This window comes from Falco peregrinus, chromosome 4 (genome assembly GCF_023634155.1).
Source record: "Falco peregrinus isolate bFalPer1 chromosome 4, bFalPer1.pri, whole genome shotgun sequence".
NCBI lineage: Eukaryota > Metazoa > Chordata > Aves > Falconiformes > Falconidae > Falco > Falco peregrinus.
This window is the reverse complement of record NC_073724.1, coordinates 62,955,530-62,970,729: the sequence shown is the minus strand read 5'-3', so window position 1 is coordinate 62,970,729 and position 15,200 is coordinate 62,955,530. Positions and strand designations below refer to the sequence as shown.

The window sequence follows — 15,200 nt, the reverse complement described above, 5'->3', positions numbered from 1 at the left end:
AAAGTTAGTTATATTCCTACTGTCTTTGTTCTAAACTGAGAATGGCTGTACATGTGTGTCATGGGCTGTAACTTTTCTTCAAAAATTAACTTAATACTTCACAGTTCCTTCATTCCACCCAACTCTGCCAAATGGCATCTCATGTTAAACTGTCCACTCAGTAGTCATTCATTTTGATTCACAATGGATGACAAGTTCTGTAAGTGGGATTGTTCTTCAAGTTCTCTCAGCTTCCTGTTTAAATAAATGTAAACATCTTCTGCCCTAGAGATGGGCTAATAGAATGTACCTGCAGTGGCCGTTGGTGGTCTTCTTTGCAGTAGCTTCTGTCTATTTGGAAGAAACAGTTGTATAAATCTCCACCTTGGTGTTGCATGCAGTATGCTGTTGTACTTTCTGGAATATTTTGTTTAAAAAACCAATTGAATAGCTTAATGCAATTAATTTTATTTTATGGACTGTAAGAGGAAAATCTGGAGTCTTGCCTGTTTAAGGGGAGCCATACTTTTCATGTAGCTCACTTCCCTTGAGGTGGGGAGTTTAGGAACAATGTTGAGGACTTGATTTTGTGAAGTAGTGTTTAAGGCTTCAAAAGAGATTCTGTCTAAGAACAAATTAGTTTTGCTAGGGTAAGGGCAAAAGCATTGATAATGCTCTTCAGTCCAGCTGACTTGTGCTTGGTAAAATTCACCTAGGTAGAAAACAAGAAATTACAGCTTTAATAGCCTTTCTGTGATGCTGCTCTGGACTTAGGCCACACTGATGAAATGGAAGTGTTGTGACTTGGCTCTGTCACCTAACCTTGCATGACTCACTTGCCTTTTGAGAAGAGGTTTGGAAGGAGGAAGGGTAGTGATGTAGGATCAGGGATAGATCTTGTGTGAATGTCCTTCAAATGAGAGTCCTCAAGAAGCAGCCAGCTTATTCTAAAGGACTACACTGGAAATGAAAATGTGGAGCTCTTCATGCATGTGAACATGGCTTTGTGCTGTGGGCACTTGAAAGCTGGAACAACTGGGTGAGAGAGAATGGAAATAAACTGCACTAATTGTTCAAGTATATATGTGGCTTTAGATAGAATTGTTCTAGGTGATTTTACATCTAAGCTTCCTGTAAGCCAAAGTTCATCCAGATGTCAGTGAAAAGGCTAAGTAAATTTTTTGAAAACAAAGACAGATGTGGTTTTTCTACATTGTTTTTAAAGATTAATCGGGAATGTTATCGCGTTTCTGCACATTTCTGCTCACCTTCCAGTAAACCAAGTACTATCACTTGTTCCACCTCTGCAGGTACAGCACCTGTGTTGCCCCAGGGCATTCGTTACTTCCTTTGAATTGTCTGTTTTCCACTGAAATATCATGCTTGTCCCCACATTGTAGCAAGTATGTAGGGAAGCTGGTGCTGACTTTTGATAGTAGAATAAACTCTGAAAGTTTATTTTAAATTAAATATGAAAACAAATATTTGTTCCCTGTGTACCCACAAGTGTTTTAAAGAAATGTCAGCTGAGACACCTCTATGCAGCACGTATTTGTTTATCCCAAAACATTTGTGGTAGTGCTTCAGGGTTTTTGGTAATGAAGTATGAGCTGTGCAATTTTTCTTTTGCCTAGAACATAACCTTAAAATTTGTAGGTCAAAATGCCCGGTTTTAAACAACTGCTACAGGAGAGTAATAGGATGTTGCTGGTTTGTTACTAGGAATGACCCATCTGTAGAATTTCATGCCCTTCGACCTTTAAATTAGCTGTTGGGGAAGAGCAAAATTGCACATTTAAAAATAAGTTGGAAGCCCAGACCTTTCCATCTTGTCTCTTAAACATCTTTAGCCTGGATTGTTTTTCATATTGCTGTCTGCACTGTCAGATGCAGCTGTCTCTTCCAGCTGATTGTATTCAGTCACTGCCAAAAACTTGTTGCTGGATACTTGATTCCCTTAACTCCCCTCCCTCTCTTGAAAAAATGGTGAGTCAATTTTTTTTGCATGAGTATTGCTTTTATTTGTAATAGCCCAGTCGATAGAGCAGAGGCATGTCAACATAGCTAAGAAACCTTAGTTTATTACTATAGACATATATATGAACTTGAAAAAACATGTCTGTTGGTAATTATAAACGTTACAACTTCAGGATTCTTTGAAGTAGTTGGAGTGTGTTATCTATAGATTATATCATTTCACCTAGTATTTCAATTATCTGTAAATGTAGATATATTTTAAACAACTGTGTAAATAATGAAGTAACTGATTAGAGAGGTCTGTTTTCATAAGTAACAGTATTAGGATACTAGAAAAACTTTTTATTAGGTAGTTTAGTGTTGCCGGGTTCAAAAAGTTCTTTTCTTAAAGAATGTTTAGCCCTGCAAATGTCTTGGGATAGATTGTTCCAGCATTTTACTGTCCTAAATATGCATCTTTATGTAGGCAATGGCAAGTTAGGTAGCTAATTAGGAGATGGACATCCAAACACTTTTATGGGTCTGGCTTTTACTTTTCTTATTGCCCTTTGTTTTTCGCTCTTTGAATTTCTGGGCCGTATCGCTTGTTCTGTAAAAGCTAGCCTAAATTATTGACATTATGAAATAGTATGGAATCCTCTCAGATTTGTTCCTATTCTTTCATGTAGCAACTGCTTTTAAATACTACAAATGGATTTATTTGCTGTTGTTATACATTCACATAGCAACTGTTTTCTGTTATATCTTAATAGCACTCCAGTTTACATTTTGTTTACACATATCAAGGAATCATAATCTTCACTTATGTGATCTTGTAAAGCTTGCTGTATTTTAATTGTAAGGCTTAATTTGACCAATATGTGTAGAAGTTATAAAGTATCATTTCCTATCTAACGTTTTTGTTTATAAACCTATTCTGATTTTAAAGCATCTCATGCATTATTCTTAATTTCTGAAGTGTAAATGAACTTCTTATGGTTTTAGTAAACTTGTATACAGTTTATTGGGGTTTTTTTCCAAGCACTAAGACAGAAATTATTGTCTTTTATCAAGAGCTCTTGGAGCATTGATTTCAACCTTTTGGTCCAGCAGAGAACTTCTTTCTCATATAGAAATACCCAAACTTTTATTTGGCCAGAGCAAGGGTGTTTCGTAAAATGCTTTGTTTTCTTGCCACAAAAACTCTAGGAAGCCCTGTTACGAAAGAAATGCTGTCAAGTGGCTTTCCTCCTGCCTTTATCAGTGATGTTCAATAACCATTCAAAACTTGCAGGGTCAGGTAAGAGCTTTCTTAATAGAGCAGTGACATTATTTCTGGTTAGCCTCCAATATGTTATTTGCTGAGAGCTCCAATGCATTTTTCATTTGAGATTTATTTTGTTTTGGTTTTGTTTTGTGGTTTCTATCATCTTTTACAGAAGGGATTTTTTTTTTTTAAGTTTAACAAACTAAATCTGCTAATGGATCCGCTGAGCAGTTATTCAGAAGTGTTTGCTAATGTCTTCTGCTTCAGGAGAATATCCAAAATAATTGGATTGAGAATGCAGCATGCAAAGTATTTTTCCAATAGCAATATTTGGAAAATCTACATGTGAATGGTGCTGTATGCTCATTGTTGCATATATGTATGTGTCTTAATATACCACAGGTTAAGTGAATACTTCAACTCCACAAAATAAGTATCTGAAGACAGAAGAATGAGCAACTGTGCTCGACATATACTTCAGAGCTTCAAAATTACTTACCTTTCCTTGCTTGATAATTAAGCTTGTTACTTCGTTTTTTTAGCTCAGTCTTTCAAGTATTGATCCTGCAAAGATTTGTGCATGTGTTTAGCTGCCTGAACACTTCCATTGAATGTTAAAATTAGGCAGGTTCTTCAGTCCTTGCAGGATTCAGATTTTGGATTCTTTAATATTTATATTCTTAAGAAATATTTTAAAATTTTTTTGCTGTAATGCAAAATATTTCTGAGCATCCTTGAAGTGGTTTTGTTAGCTTCTTTTAGTGGGGTAATTTAAGTGAGGGAAAATGTGACTTTTGTTGGAGGAGTCAGAGGAAAGGAAAAATAGTTAAATGTGTGAGGGAAATGAATAGCAAACTCTTTAATACGAGATTTCATAAACTTCACCAACAACAGAAACACCACCATATTCACTAACTTTGCTGATACGTCACTCTTCAGGAAAGAAAGTTAAAGCTATTTACTATGAGTGTTCCAAAGGGAATATATGAAACATCTCCTATTTCACTAATTCTTAGTGCCTGTGACTGGTGAAATGGTACGAACTGTGAATAGCCTGAACTGTCAGGTGTTAAGAACCTGATTTATTTTGCATTAGCTTTTCAGTAATCATTTGTGCGTGTTAGTTACAGCATTGACAAGTATTGTAAGCTGTCTCTTTAGATTTAGTGTTATCAGGAGGAAGCTTTTTCTATAATCTCTTCTTAGTAAATAACCAATAGTGAGAGGCTTACCCAAACCTTGAGTCTTGTCTTCATGCTTACCTGTCTTCATTGCTTGTTTATAATTATGTGCATTTCTCTCTGTGTGTGTGCATATATATATCATTTGCTATGTATGTTCATACTTGTTCCTGCAATAAGTTTGTGACTTCCTAGGAATCAAAACTCTCAATTGGGTCTTTGTTTCTGTGGGTCAAAGATATACCTGCCTGGTTCTTGATTTTTGTTTTTTAAAATAAAATTTTGGTCTTAATACCATACAGTTGCCTCTAGAAAATGAAAATCCAAAGAAGCTAGAAATGTGATGAATGAAAAAATTAGAATAGTGACTTCTGTGTTACGTAAGATGTTCTGAAGTCAAATATATTTGTGAAGTCAGAAATAGTCTCTAGGAAGTTCATGTTTGTAACTACTACTGTGAATCATCTGTTCTACTGCGAAGAAAAATGCAAGCTATCTTGTGTAAATGTTTTACTTAGTTTAAATGACTTCTGCTACCTGATCAGAATCTGCTATTGCTTGTTAAGCCTTGTAAAACTAAAATATCTAATTTGGTTTTGTTTTCACATTGTAGGTTTTGACTTTTGCCTATAAGCATGCATTGGTAAATAAAATGTATGGGAGAGGTCTCAAGTTTGCCACAAAACTTGCAGAAGAGAAGCCAACGAAGGACAACTTGAAAAACTGCATCCAGGTAACGTGTACTTGGTAAAGTAATGGTCTATGTTCATGCTAAGTAAGTTTTTAAAAGTAACATATAAAAAAAGTCTTCTTGAATTTTTGATACTTTAGAGCTCACTAAACTTAACATTTTAACTTGACCCAGATTTTTGTAGCTTGGCCTCCTTTTTTAGTAGTGACTTGTTCTTTCTTTTTCTACAATAGCTAGTTTGTGAGTAACTCATTTTTAGCAGATTTACTTTCTGGAACTTAGTTTGGCACATAAAGAAAGTAGAGACAACTTAGCCAAAGATTTTCTGCATATTTAAAATCCCATTATGTTGCTGTTTAACCACTGTTATTTTTACTGTTATTAATGGGAATTAATGTAACTCCTGGGACAGAATTTTAGTGCATTGAGTTGAAAGACTGTAGATCATGTAGGATGATTTTCTTTTTCCTCTTTCAGGAAGGACAAAGTAATTCAAAGATCACTAGTTCTCCGATCTGTTATCTTTCTGATAGTAGACATCTTTAAGATGTTGATATCAATGCAGTGTTTGTTGGAAGGATTTAGATCTTAAAAAGGGTAAGACCCTAGAGATTCTTTTTAAAAATGTTCACTTTTTCTCTTCAGCTAATGAAGTTACTTGGATGGACTCATTGTGCAACTTTCACTGAAAATTGGCTTCCTGTCATGTATCCACCTGATTACTGTGTATTCTAGAAAACCAACGATTGTAAACTTGTAAGTGATTTTATATGGGGCAGGATATGAAAAATTTCAGTTGACTTTTTATTGGAACGCATGTTTTCATTACTGAATGTTGATTATTAAATTGTTTGTATTTATCAGTAAAGGCACTTCAGTACAGCTTAATACCTGTTAACCTAACTTGTCATCAGGGAGTTTCCTTATTGTGCATCCCATTGCTGGCAATGGATGTGCCAGAACTGCCAACACCAAGGATTTGGAATTAGGCTGAACAGGCTTACTGCATGCATGTTAGGTTCTTAATGATTACTTTTAACTGCAAACCTGTAAAAGCTCTGTATTTTTTACAGTAAAACAAATTTTAACATGTTTGATCTTCATTTCAATTGTATGAAGGCCTTAAAGCTACTTCAAGAGTAGCAAAAATTTTATTTATTAGATTAAAGCAATGGAACATCATTACCTGTATTGTTTGCAAGAGTTTACATTTAATTTTTTTTAAGAAAAATTCAACCTCTCAAATTGTAACAATGTGTAGCTCGGAATTGCTGATGCATAGGTGCTCTCCTAAAACTTCATTTTGGAGTGATTCCAGGCAAACTCAAAAATCCATGTGAAGTTGAGTATCAGGACAGGCTGATACATGTATAAAAGTGCCAGACAGTTAAATCTTGGTCAGGTATTGTAAAGCTATACATATATGTTTAATACTGTTAAAAATGTAAACCACAGCAGAATAAATGTGCAAAGTTGAAGATCAAAAAACACCATGTGCACTGTGATACTTTAAAATATTATTTTATAATTAATAAAAACAAATAATGAAGCTAAAAATTGTATTGGTTTCTGAAAGAGTACATAAATGAAGCTTGCTGGAAAAAAAAAAAGGCAAAACACCACCTTACAAACAACAGAAGTTCAGTGCAGCACAGAAGATCAATGCTTTCTGTTAAAGCCTTTTTACTAACTATTGCTACTAACATTGTTCCTTAAGCGGAGTGATACTAGTCTGTTTGAACAGGTCATGTGTGTCAGCCAGGGACAAACTGCTGTATGATAGCTTGTCAATTTTTTCATAACTTGTAATGAAAAACTTGGATACAACTGCAACTTTTACAAACATAAATGCACAGAAGGTGCATGGTAATGCTGCAAAGCATTCCAAACTGGAAGGTGCTGCCACTAAATCAAAAAGTAGTAGTTTTTCTCTTTAATTCTCTCTTACTGTGGCTTTAAGGAGCTTGACATTTGATTCTGGAAATTCTGCTAGAATGGTTGTGTTAAATATACTGCAAATTTTTTCCAAAAACTCATAGTCTGTACTGAATCTGAATTTATTTGCCCATAGTAATACTGTTCCTGGCTTACAAAAATACACCATTGTTGCTAGCAGGGGGTCCAAAGCAGTATGATGGTATACAACATCACTTGCCAGTAGGAAATCATAATGGTAAGTTGATGCAGGAAAGTCTTCATTGAGGCCTTCTCCCCATACCAGTTTTCTTACTTCAGGTTTGTGCATATTCATGTTTTGTGTATTTCTTGAAATATTATATGAGAGATTTTCAAGAACTTCAGGCAAATCAGTAGCTGTAACGTAAGCTCCTAAATAAAACACAAATTTGTTTTGATTCATAGATATGTAGTTGAACATAGTTGTATATAAAAAAACTTTACATGCCCAGCTTCCCCCTCACCAATAACTAGTGTAGTTACTTTATTAATAAAACCGTATTTTACAATAATTTTCATTTTAAAAAAGCAGTGACAAACAAAATACTTGAGCTGTTGCTTCATTGCCTTAAAGTGACAGCAGCAGATCTGTATCATCTTTTACAAGAAATCCAAAAGGAAATACAACTTGACTAACCTAAGATACAGGCCACAATGGAAACCAAGCCTGTTCCAGCGCCAATTTCCAAAACTTTTTTGTCTTTGAGGTTGAATTGTTCTTGATTTGATTCCAGATATTGAGATAAAGCCAGTGCCTAAAATGGTTAACACATATTCATAAGGCAGAAACAAGGTAAGTTCCACAGAAATTCATCAGGTTTTTGTTATGCAGAGTTGGGATTTTTTTATACAATGAAAAACACAGAAGGCTGTGACATAAAAATGTAATAAGGAAAGAATTATTATGTGTTCTGGTTTTATATATGAAAAAAAATTCAAACAGCTTATTTTTAGGTTTATGGGATATGTATTTGCTGCACACTGCTGTATACTCTTAGTCCTCTGACAGCCCGTGGTAGGCAGTGTTTAAATGTGAACCATACAGTCAGAACAGCAAACGAGGTTTAGCAATATGTAAAAAGTAATGTTCTGGTTTATAATCATGAATGTTATGGTTTGTTATCACTAGCATGAAGCAGGTTCAGGCTTCAGCAGAGGTTTTTCAAGAACAGATTTTTATTTTTTTGGTTAAAATTCTTCTTTTTATGCAAAGGAAATATTAAAAAAATTGTTATTTACCAACTCAACACTTGTCTCTTGATACTAGTATAAACTTTAAAAAAACAAACAAACAAAAAAACCCCCCAAAAAAAACCCACAAAACAGCAGCATAATATGGAAATATTGTTTACCAGATCTTTGTAAACATCTTATCAATGGAATATAAATCGGCTGTTCGTGAGCAAAATGAACTGATGCCAAAGAAACTAACTGCCCTTTTGCTTCTCTTCAGATTTGTTACTGTTTTTAACTCTTGTGCTTTTCATAATTTAATGCTGGCTACCTGCTCTGGGAAGGCTGACAGCTAATGAATCACCGGTCCAATTTGTCCAACCTCTTGATTTTCTTGGAAAGTTTTGCAGTCTGCGTTCTGACACCTGATTAACGTGAAAAGTGATGATCTGACATTTCAAAATAAGATACCGTTTCACCCATCCAGATGCTTTCTTTTGCTCTATTGTTTTGAAAATGTCTGCCTTTTTCTGTGAGCTTTTTCAATAAATGTAGATCTGAAAATTTTGAAATCCCAATTTTCACATCTTTATCAGTTGACCCTCTCTTCCCTCAAAGCCAGTTTTCTCAGTCCACTTAAAACTCTGTTTTTAAGAGCAGGGAGAAACAAAGACTGAAGAACTGTTTGCAAGTACGGTTTTCCATACAGCAATGGAACTTTCCCAGCCTGTTCTTTAAAAGAAGCATATTTAATTGTTCTTTTATTTATTTATTGTTTACTTCCCAGCAGTGACTGACTTGAAACATGGAAGAAGCTGGACACTTCTTCCTGAGTTCCCTTTCTTAATTTTTTTTCAGTATTTGCATGCAATTTACAAACATTTCAGGGCCACAGTGCTTTTGGGGTGAACTGGCAAATTAGCACAAGGCAGAGCTTTCTGCTAAAGTACTTCACAACTTTGTTCTGCATAGGGAAAATTCTGACTTCTGCTGCCAGAAGTGTCATCTAAGAAAAGCTTCCTTAGTATTTGTGTGCCACTATCATTGTTTACTCTTTTTGTTGTGTCAGTTTTCTGGGTACTGTCATGTACTTACCCCCGGCCATACCACGGCTCCAAAGTGTTCTATGGACTCCTGAATGACGATCTGGTGGCCAACATACGTGTAGTGCTCTTTATCAAAGTAGTGTGAAACTCTAGGAACCCAGTTCTGTAGTATTTTAAGAATTACTGGTGAATCTGTGAAAGAAATGATAAAATTTTTATTTTTATATGCAGTTTGTTAAAGTGTAAAAAGTATTTTGCAAAAATAGTATGTAGGCACATGGACTAGAAAAGTTGTCAGGCTACTGGCCTTGATACCAGTTGCTGTCCAGAAGCGGAACGGTCGGGCTGGCCAGGGAGCAAAAGGAGCAATGGTAATTTCCTGCCATTCTGTGTGTGTGTGTGGGCAATTTACAGAGATAAATGAGCCTTTTAGACAAATCTGCTCATTCACATATATAACTCTGCTAATAACAGCTAGAAGACTTTCAGGACCGAGTTCACTTATATTTTGGGATATGCTGTAGTTCATACTATGACGTGGTATGCCACGTATAGGGGCTTTGTTTTCATTTGTGGGGCCAACAGATCTAGAACATTAAACTTTTTACATAGGAAGGATGTAGGATTTGCCTCTTACATTGAAGAAAACCTAGCTGCTCTTAGTGGTTATTTTTTAACTGTTCTTCTGCAAAAGCAGGGTTGTAAGATACTCTTCAAGTATATGTTGATGTGAAAGGTGCAGTTCAGCAAGTCAGTGTTACAGTTGTGCTAGCATGCCTCATCGTAGCAAATAGGCTTGTAAATGAGGTATTTTGGGAGAGCACTGCTGAACTGCTCCATCTGGCCTCACTGAAAACAAGGACACTGTTCTGAATGACTGTCCTGTTGTTGGAAGCCTGTTAGCAGGATTGCATAGATGATACAAAATTAACTTTAGCTGCAAAGAAAAATTTTGCTTCAGCTTGCATAGGTTTTCATTGATGCTTGCCTGGAGTCCTTGGTAGGTGTTTGAGCATTTTGGCCAGTTCCAATTTGTAATACCACAGCTTCAAAAGTGTCAGTCCAATTAATGCATATTATAATCATATCTCTGATTGCAATTGAAAAATAATTCTTAAGTGTCTCGTAAAATCCAGAGAGCTTTTTAGACATACATCTTAATTATGCAGCTAGTCTTTTTTGTAGATTTAGTCTGATAATAAATACAAACATAAGGGGAAATGGTGGGATAAAATAGAGATGAAAAGTGACATGATGACATCTACTGTTTGAAGACTGAGACAAAGGGAAGTATGAAATGCTAGCATGCCATAGCAATTGCAGTATTTGAATTAAACCTGAGTTGGATTCTGCTGTTGATGATGCACACTTTGAGCTGCAAGTGCAGTTTTCGGAGTCATACTGCTCTTCACAGTTTTCTTCCTCAGTCTGGCAGTCCATTACTTCTTGAATTTTGTTGGGGAATGGTGGCTGCTGTGCAGAGATCATGGCAAAAGAGCTGAAAAGGAAGAGGGAAAACAATGCCGAAGCTTGAGGGCACTCTGTATGAGATACAACTGGAAGAAGACAGTGAGTAGTTTGGGTGGGCTTGAGTTCTGGGTGGTTTGTTTGGTTTTTTTTTTCTTCAATGACTGGTTGAACGGATAGGAAGCCATGATGAGAGGTGACATCCCCACTCCACTGGAAGTTGCTGTGAGCACTTTCTGGTAATGCAGTAATGCCATCAGAGTTTTTATTTTATCATGTTTATCATATTTATTATTGCATTTATTTTATCACTTATGCAAAACCTTATGTCACTGACTGGATGCCATTAATCAGTCTGAAAAGTGAGCTACTTGCATGGTACCTCATATCAACTGAAGCAACAGCTGGGAAAGATGAACTGTCTTTTCATAGCTAAGACCTTTTATCTGTGTAATTTACTGTTTTCCAAAGAAGTCAGGACTTGGCCTTCCTGCGATAAGAACTGGTTAATGTGCTGCAGTCAGTGTTCTTGGTTTTGTTTCCTTCTGTACAGTTGCCTTCTCTTCTCTGCCTTTTCCCGCAGAAGAGCTAATTGAATTACATGAAATGTAGTGAATTTCAGAGTATGCAGACTGCAGTCAGGAAATAATTGCAGTGAGAAGTTTGTATCGGTAAGATTTTTTTGAGAAATATATTCAGGTGCAAATGTAAAGAATCTGTCAGAACCGGTGATGGCTACAGCCAGAGAACACTTACTTGAAGACGCAGTCTTCTGAACGTTTCATGTTTAAACATGCAAAGCACACCATTTTCAAATCTGGGGGGTTGTCTGGATTTTTGGTAAGGCTCTTGTAGTACGAAATTTGTGCTATTTAAGTGAAAAGCCAGTCCTGAAATTACAAAACAGGAGGAAACTTTGCCTTGTCCAGTATTCTCGTGTAAGAATCAGAAGGGCTTGTTTAATGAGTAAACTGTTCAGTTTGTCATTCTGGGTAGAAAGTGGTCCTTCGGTATTTGTTTTTTCCCTTGCTTAGACAAGTTCTTACTGCAACTGGTCAAAATTTCAGTTGGCTATGGGTAGCAGTGAATACCAGAAAACAGCTTGGAAACATGCATAATAAATATGTATTTACTTGCAGTAAATACAGTTGTGTCTCTGATTGTGATACATATATCCAGTTATCACTCATTCAGTACAGACTGAATTCTAAATTCAATTAGACATGTGATAATACTTTTTCAAATTAAAAAGTTATGCTTTTTCCTATTTAGTCCTTTGAGCTCCTCTAAAACAGGAGTCTGCTTAAATATTTACAAAGACACTTTGCTCTTTTTATGAAATCCCTTCTTAAAATGACCAGTGGGTCTGAAAAACACCTAGAAATTACACTGATACTGTGGTGAGGCTGATGTGGTCCTTAAGTCCATCCCTTGCCTGAGCTGTTCAGATGGTAAGTTGCGGGGATAAAGATTGTGCACTCTGCACTTGTATGTCACACAACTCACTGGGTTCTGTTTTACAGCTTGGGCTTCTAGATGCTAGAATAATACAAATATTTTTTCATACGTGTAGCTTTTGCTGAACAGAAGGGGGTTTGTGTGTGTGTGTGTATCCTACTGCCATAACTATTAGATTATATATTTCATAAAATGGAGTTAAAAGTAAAGCTTTTTTTTAATCTGCAAACTACAGGAGAATGTAGTCTTACAATTTATATTAGCATCTTGGCACTAGTGATGCACAGCTTTGTTTTATCATTGTAAATGACAAACTGTACCTGAAGACTACAAGCACAAGTGAGTATTGACTAAGCTATTTGCAAACAGGTAGTGTCTTCATTGTTCTATACCAGGGGTCCTCAAACTACGGCCCGCAGGCTGGATACGGCCCCCCAGGGTCCTCAATCCGGCCCCCGGTATTTACAGAACCCCCCCCCAACACATGCACCCCGCCGGGGTTGGGGGGGAAACCAAGCAGCCGCAGATGGCTGCCTGCCACTGCATCCGCGCGCTGGCCCCCTGGTTAAAAAGTTTGAGGACCCCTGGTCTATACCCTATGTGTAATATGGTCAAGTTGCTGCTGTGCTTCTGGAATTGTAAAAACTGACATTTCTTACTACTATTATGTTTTTCTGATCCATATTTTACTGAAAATGATGCATCTCTAAATGAATTTTGATTTAAGAATATTGCAACCGAAATCTGTTCCCTTAGAAAATGTTGGCCCTTTCTGAATGGTAACAGCTAATTTCTTTCCAGAATGATCCTGATGGGAAATAATCACCTAAATTCAGAGCTTTCCAAAGTTTTTAAACAATTTTTGACTCCATTAATAATCTTAAACTGGTATGAACAAAAAAACCTTAGAAAAATCACATTTGATTTCTTCGGAACCTAAGGAAGAAAGAATAATTTACAAAATTGTGTCTACTTGACAATGCCATGTAAAATTAACAAGGTAATTAAACACTGAATGACAAATTGTAAGATGAAGATAAATCTTAAGGTAACAGCTTATCCCCTATAAGAATAAATTTTGCGCCTTTTGAACTTCCGAAATCCATTCCTTGGAAAGAATTTTTCAAATCTAGCTACCTGGCCAAGAAAAAAAGTAGGTTAGCGAGCAGGACTGTGTCACTGGGTCTTCCGTTGTAAACACAGCTCTGAATGTTTCTCTCACCTCTGCACATTTACACAGCCCAGTCTGTTTTAGTCTGAATTATTTGGCCAAAAGCCAATTCTGGTTGCTCAGTGGGAAACTCGATTGCAGTGTATTCTTTGTGAGATAGGGCTTAGCCCATACACTCATACCGTACACAAGCATCTGTGTTTCTTAGAGCTTATGCAATTTTCTCTTGTTGTCATGCACAAAATAAAAAAATTTAAAAAAAAGAGTACTCTAAATTCTAGGAAATACAGTGAGGTTCCTAGTACTGACACTTCCTTTAGTAAACCTATATATTTGAATCAACAAAGTAAATGTATCCAAATATTGAAAACCGGCAATGATAGCCACTCTTGGCGAAACAGCAGAGGTTAGGTAAGCTGGATTTCGTTGGTTAACATGACCTGAAATACAAGAATTCTGACAAACATATTTCTGTTGTTAGTTAGCAGAGAACACAAAGGCATGTCAGACAAGGTTAGCTGTACAGCTGTGTGGGTACCTGCTGTGACAGAGGGCACTGGAAGTTTCCTGTGGGCGGATGCATGCTCCAGAGGTTTTTATACAGGCATGCACCTGGAAGGAATAACTCTGCTCTGACCAGTTGGCTTGCAGGTTATTTAGAGTAACATTACCAGGCAGTGCTCGAAGAACTTACTATGTTACACTAAACTGTTCCACATTTGGAGTACAAAATGAAAATGCTCTTGGGCTTTGAAGCCCCAAGTGTACCAACCTTCAGAAATAAAATCTTTGCTTCCTCCATCCTCTTGTTCTGTTTTTGCAGATTAAGTGTTCCCCATGTTTGCCTTACTGTCTGCAGTGCTGGCCCAAACAAGCAACTTACCTTGGGCAAACTAGCGCATAAATAACATGTGTGATTGCTTGGCAGTAGCTCAGACGCAGAGAAAAGTGCATCCAGCTCCTGCTGCCAGGAAAAGGTCAAGTCTTCCTTGCTTCGCTGAGCGTCTGGTTGTGGAAGCTCTGGGTACCCTCCCCTGCCCGAGTCACGGACAGCATGGGGAACTGACAGTCCTGAGGAAGTAACAGCTCCCCCATTATCTTTAGTGCAGGTCATAACCACAGGGAACATCATATCTGCTGAGAGTGTGGACACAAAAACACGCTTTCATCAGAAAATCTTGCAGTTGCTTGTTTTAAAACATACGGATATTATAGATGTGTATACATATAAATATGTATTCCTTACACATTTCAAGAATTTTAGAGTTTTATATGCATTTACCACTTTGCTGCCCTTCTGTCTTCCCCTTCTTGGAAAAGATTCTGTAGAAACAGATTCAACTATAGAGGGTCAAAAAATTTAAAAGGAACTTCGAAAGTCGTAAAGCTAGAAAACCACCCCTGGCTAAATAGTAAACAACTATTGCTGGCAAAAGAAATAAGCTGGGGGCAATGTAGATTTTTTTTTTTTTTTTTTTTTTTACTCTATGGACATTTTCATCTTTGGATGAACAGCTTTTGAATTTAGGTATTGTACTCTTTGAAGCGTGGCAAAGGGAAAAAATGAGTCTTTTCCATCACTGCAGCTGTGTGTTTCACACGTCAGCCGCTGTGTGTCTCTAGTACTCACACAAGTATAAAAAACACTTGGCTGCTCATTCAAATGTGCACCCAGTTTCTTTCCTCCTCGGAAATTCAATAATACTTTTTTTTTTTAATATGTATTTGGGACCTGGTATTAAGACATTAACTGTGTTGATAGCATAAATGCTGCGTTTCACAGACCTGCCTGACATTACAAGTAGTGCAAGTGAGCGTTCCCAAGCTACGTCAGTAGCTGTTATTAGAAAGAAAA

At 36.6% G+C, this 15,200-nt stretch overlaps 2 protein-coding genes across 4 annotated transcripts in view; one reads left to right on the top strand and one right to left on the bottom strand.

Annotated features, from left to right (window-relative positions):
- Positions 1–6,631, top strand: part of TPP2 (tripeptidyl peptidase 2) — a 54,459-nt gene extending 47,828 nt beyond the window's left edge. For both annotated transcript variants that reach the window (XM_055801970.1, XM_055801971.1), the window contains 2 exons: positions 4,997–5,116; positions 5,720–6,631. In XM_055801970.1, the coding sequence (XP_055657945.1) occupies positions 4,997–5,116; positions 5,720–5,809 (210 nt within the window). In that variant the 3' untranslated portion in view covers positions 5,810–6,631. The remainder of the gene's footprint in view (positions 1–4,996; positions 5,117–5,719) is intronic.
- Positions 6,632–6,757: 126 nt separating this feature from the next.
- METTL21C (methyltransferase 21C, AARS1 lysine) lies at positions 6,758–14,788 on the bottom strand. Of its 2 annotated transcripts, XM_055801973.1 has the most exons (6): positions 14,118–14,788; positions 11,176–11,304; positions 10,587–10,747; positions 9,299–9,441; positions 7,668–7,785; positions 6,758–7,402 (listed from the first exon to the last, which is right to left on the bottom strand). In XM_055801973.1, exons 3-6 carry the CDS (start codon positions 10,735–10,737, stop codon positions 7,008–7,010), a joined length of 807 nt encoding a protein of 268 aa, XP_055657948.1. In that variant the 5' UTR covers positions 10,738–10,747; positions 11,176–11,304; positions 14,118–14,788; the 3' UTR covers positions 6,758–7,007. The 2 variants fall into 2 exon arrangements, with proteins under 2 accessions (XP_055657948.1, XP_055657947.1); XM_055801972.1 differs by lacking the exon at positions 11,176–11,304.
- Positions 14,789–15,200: the final 412 nt, after the last annotated feature.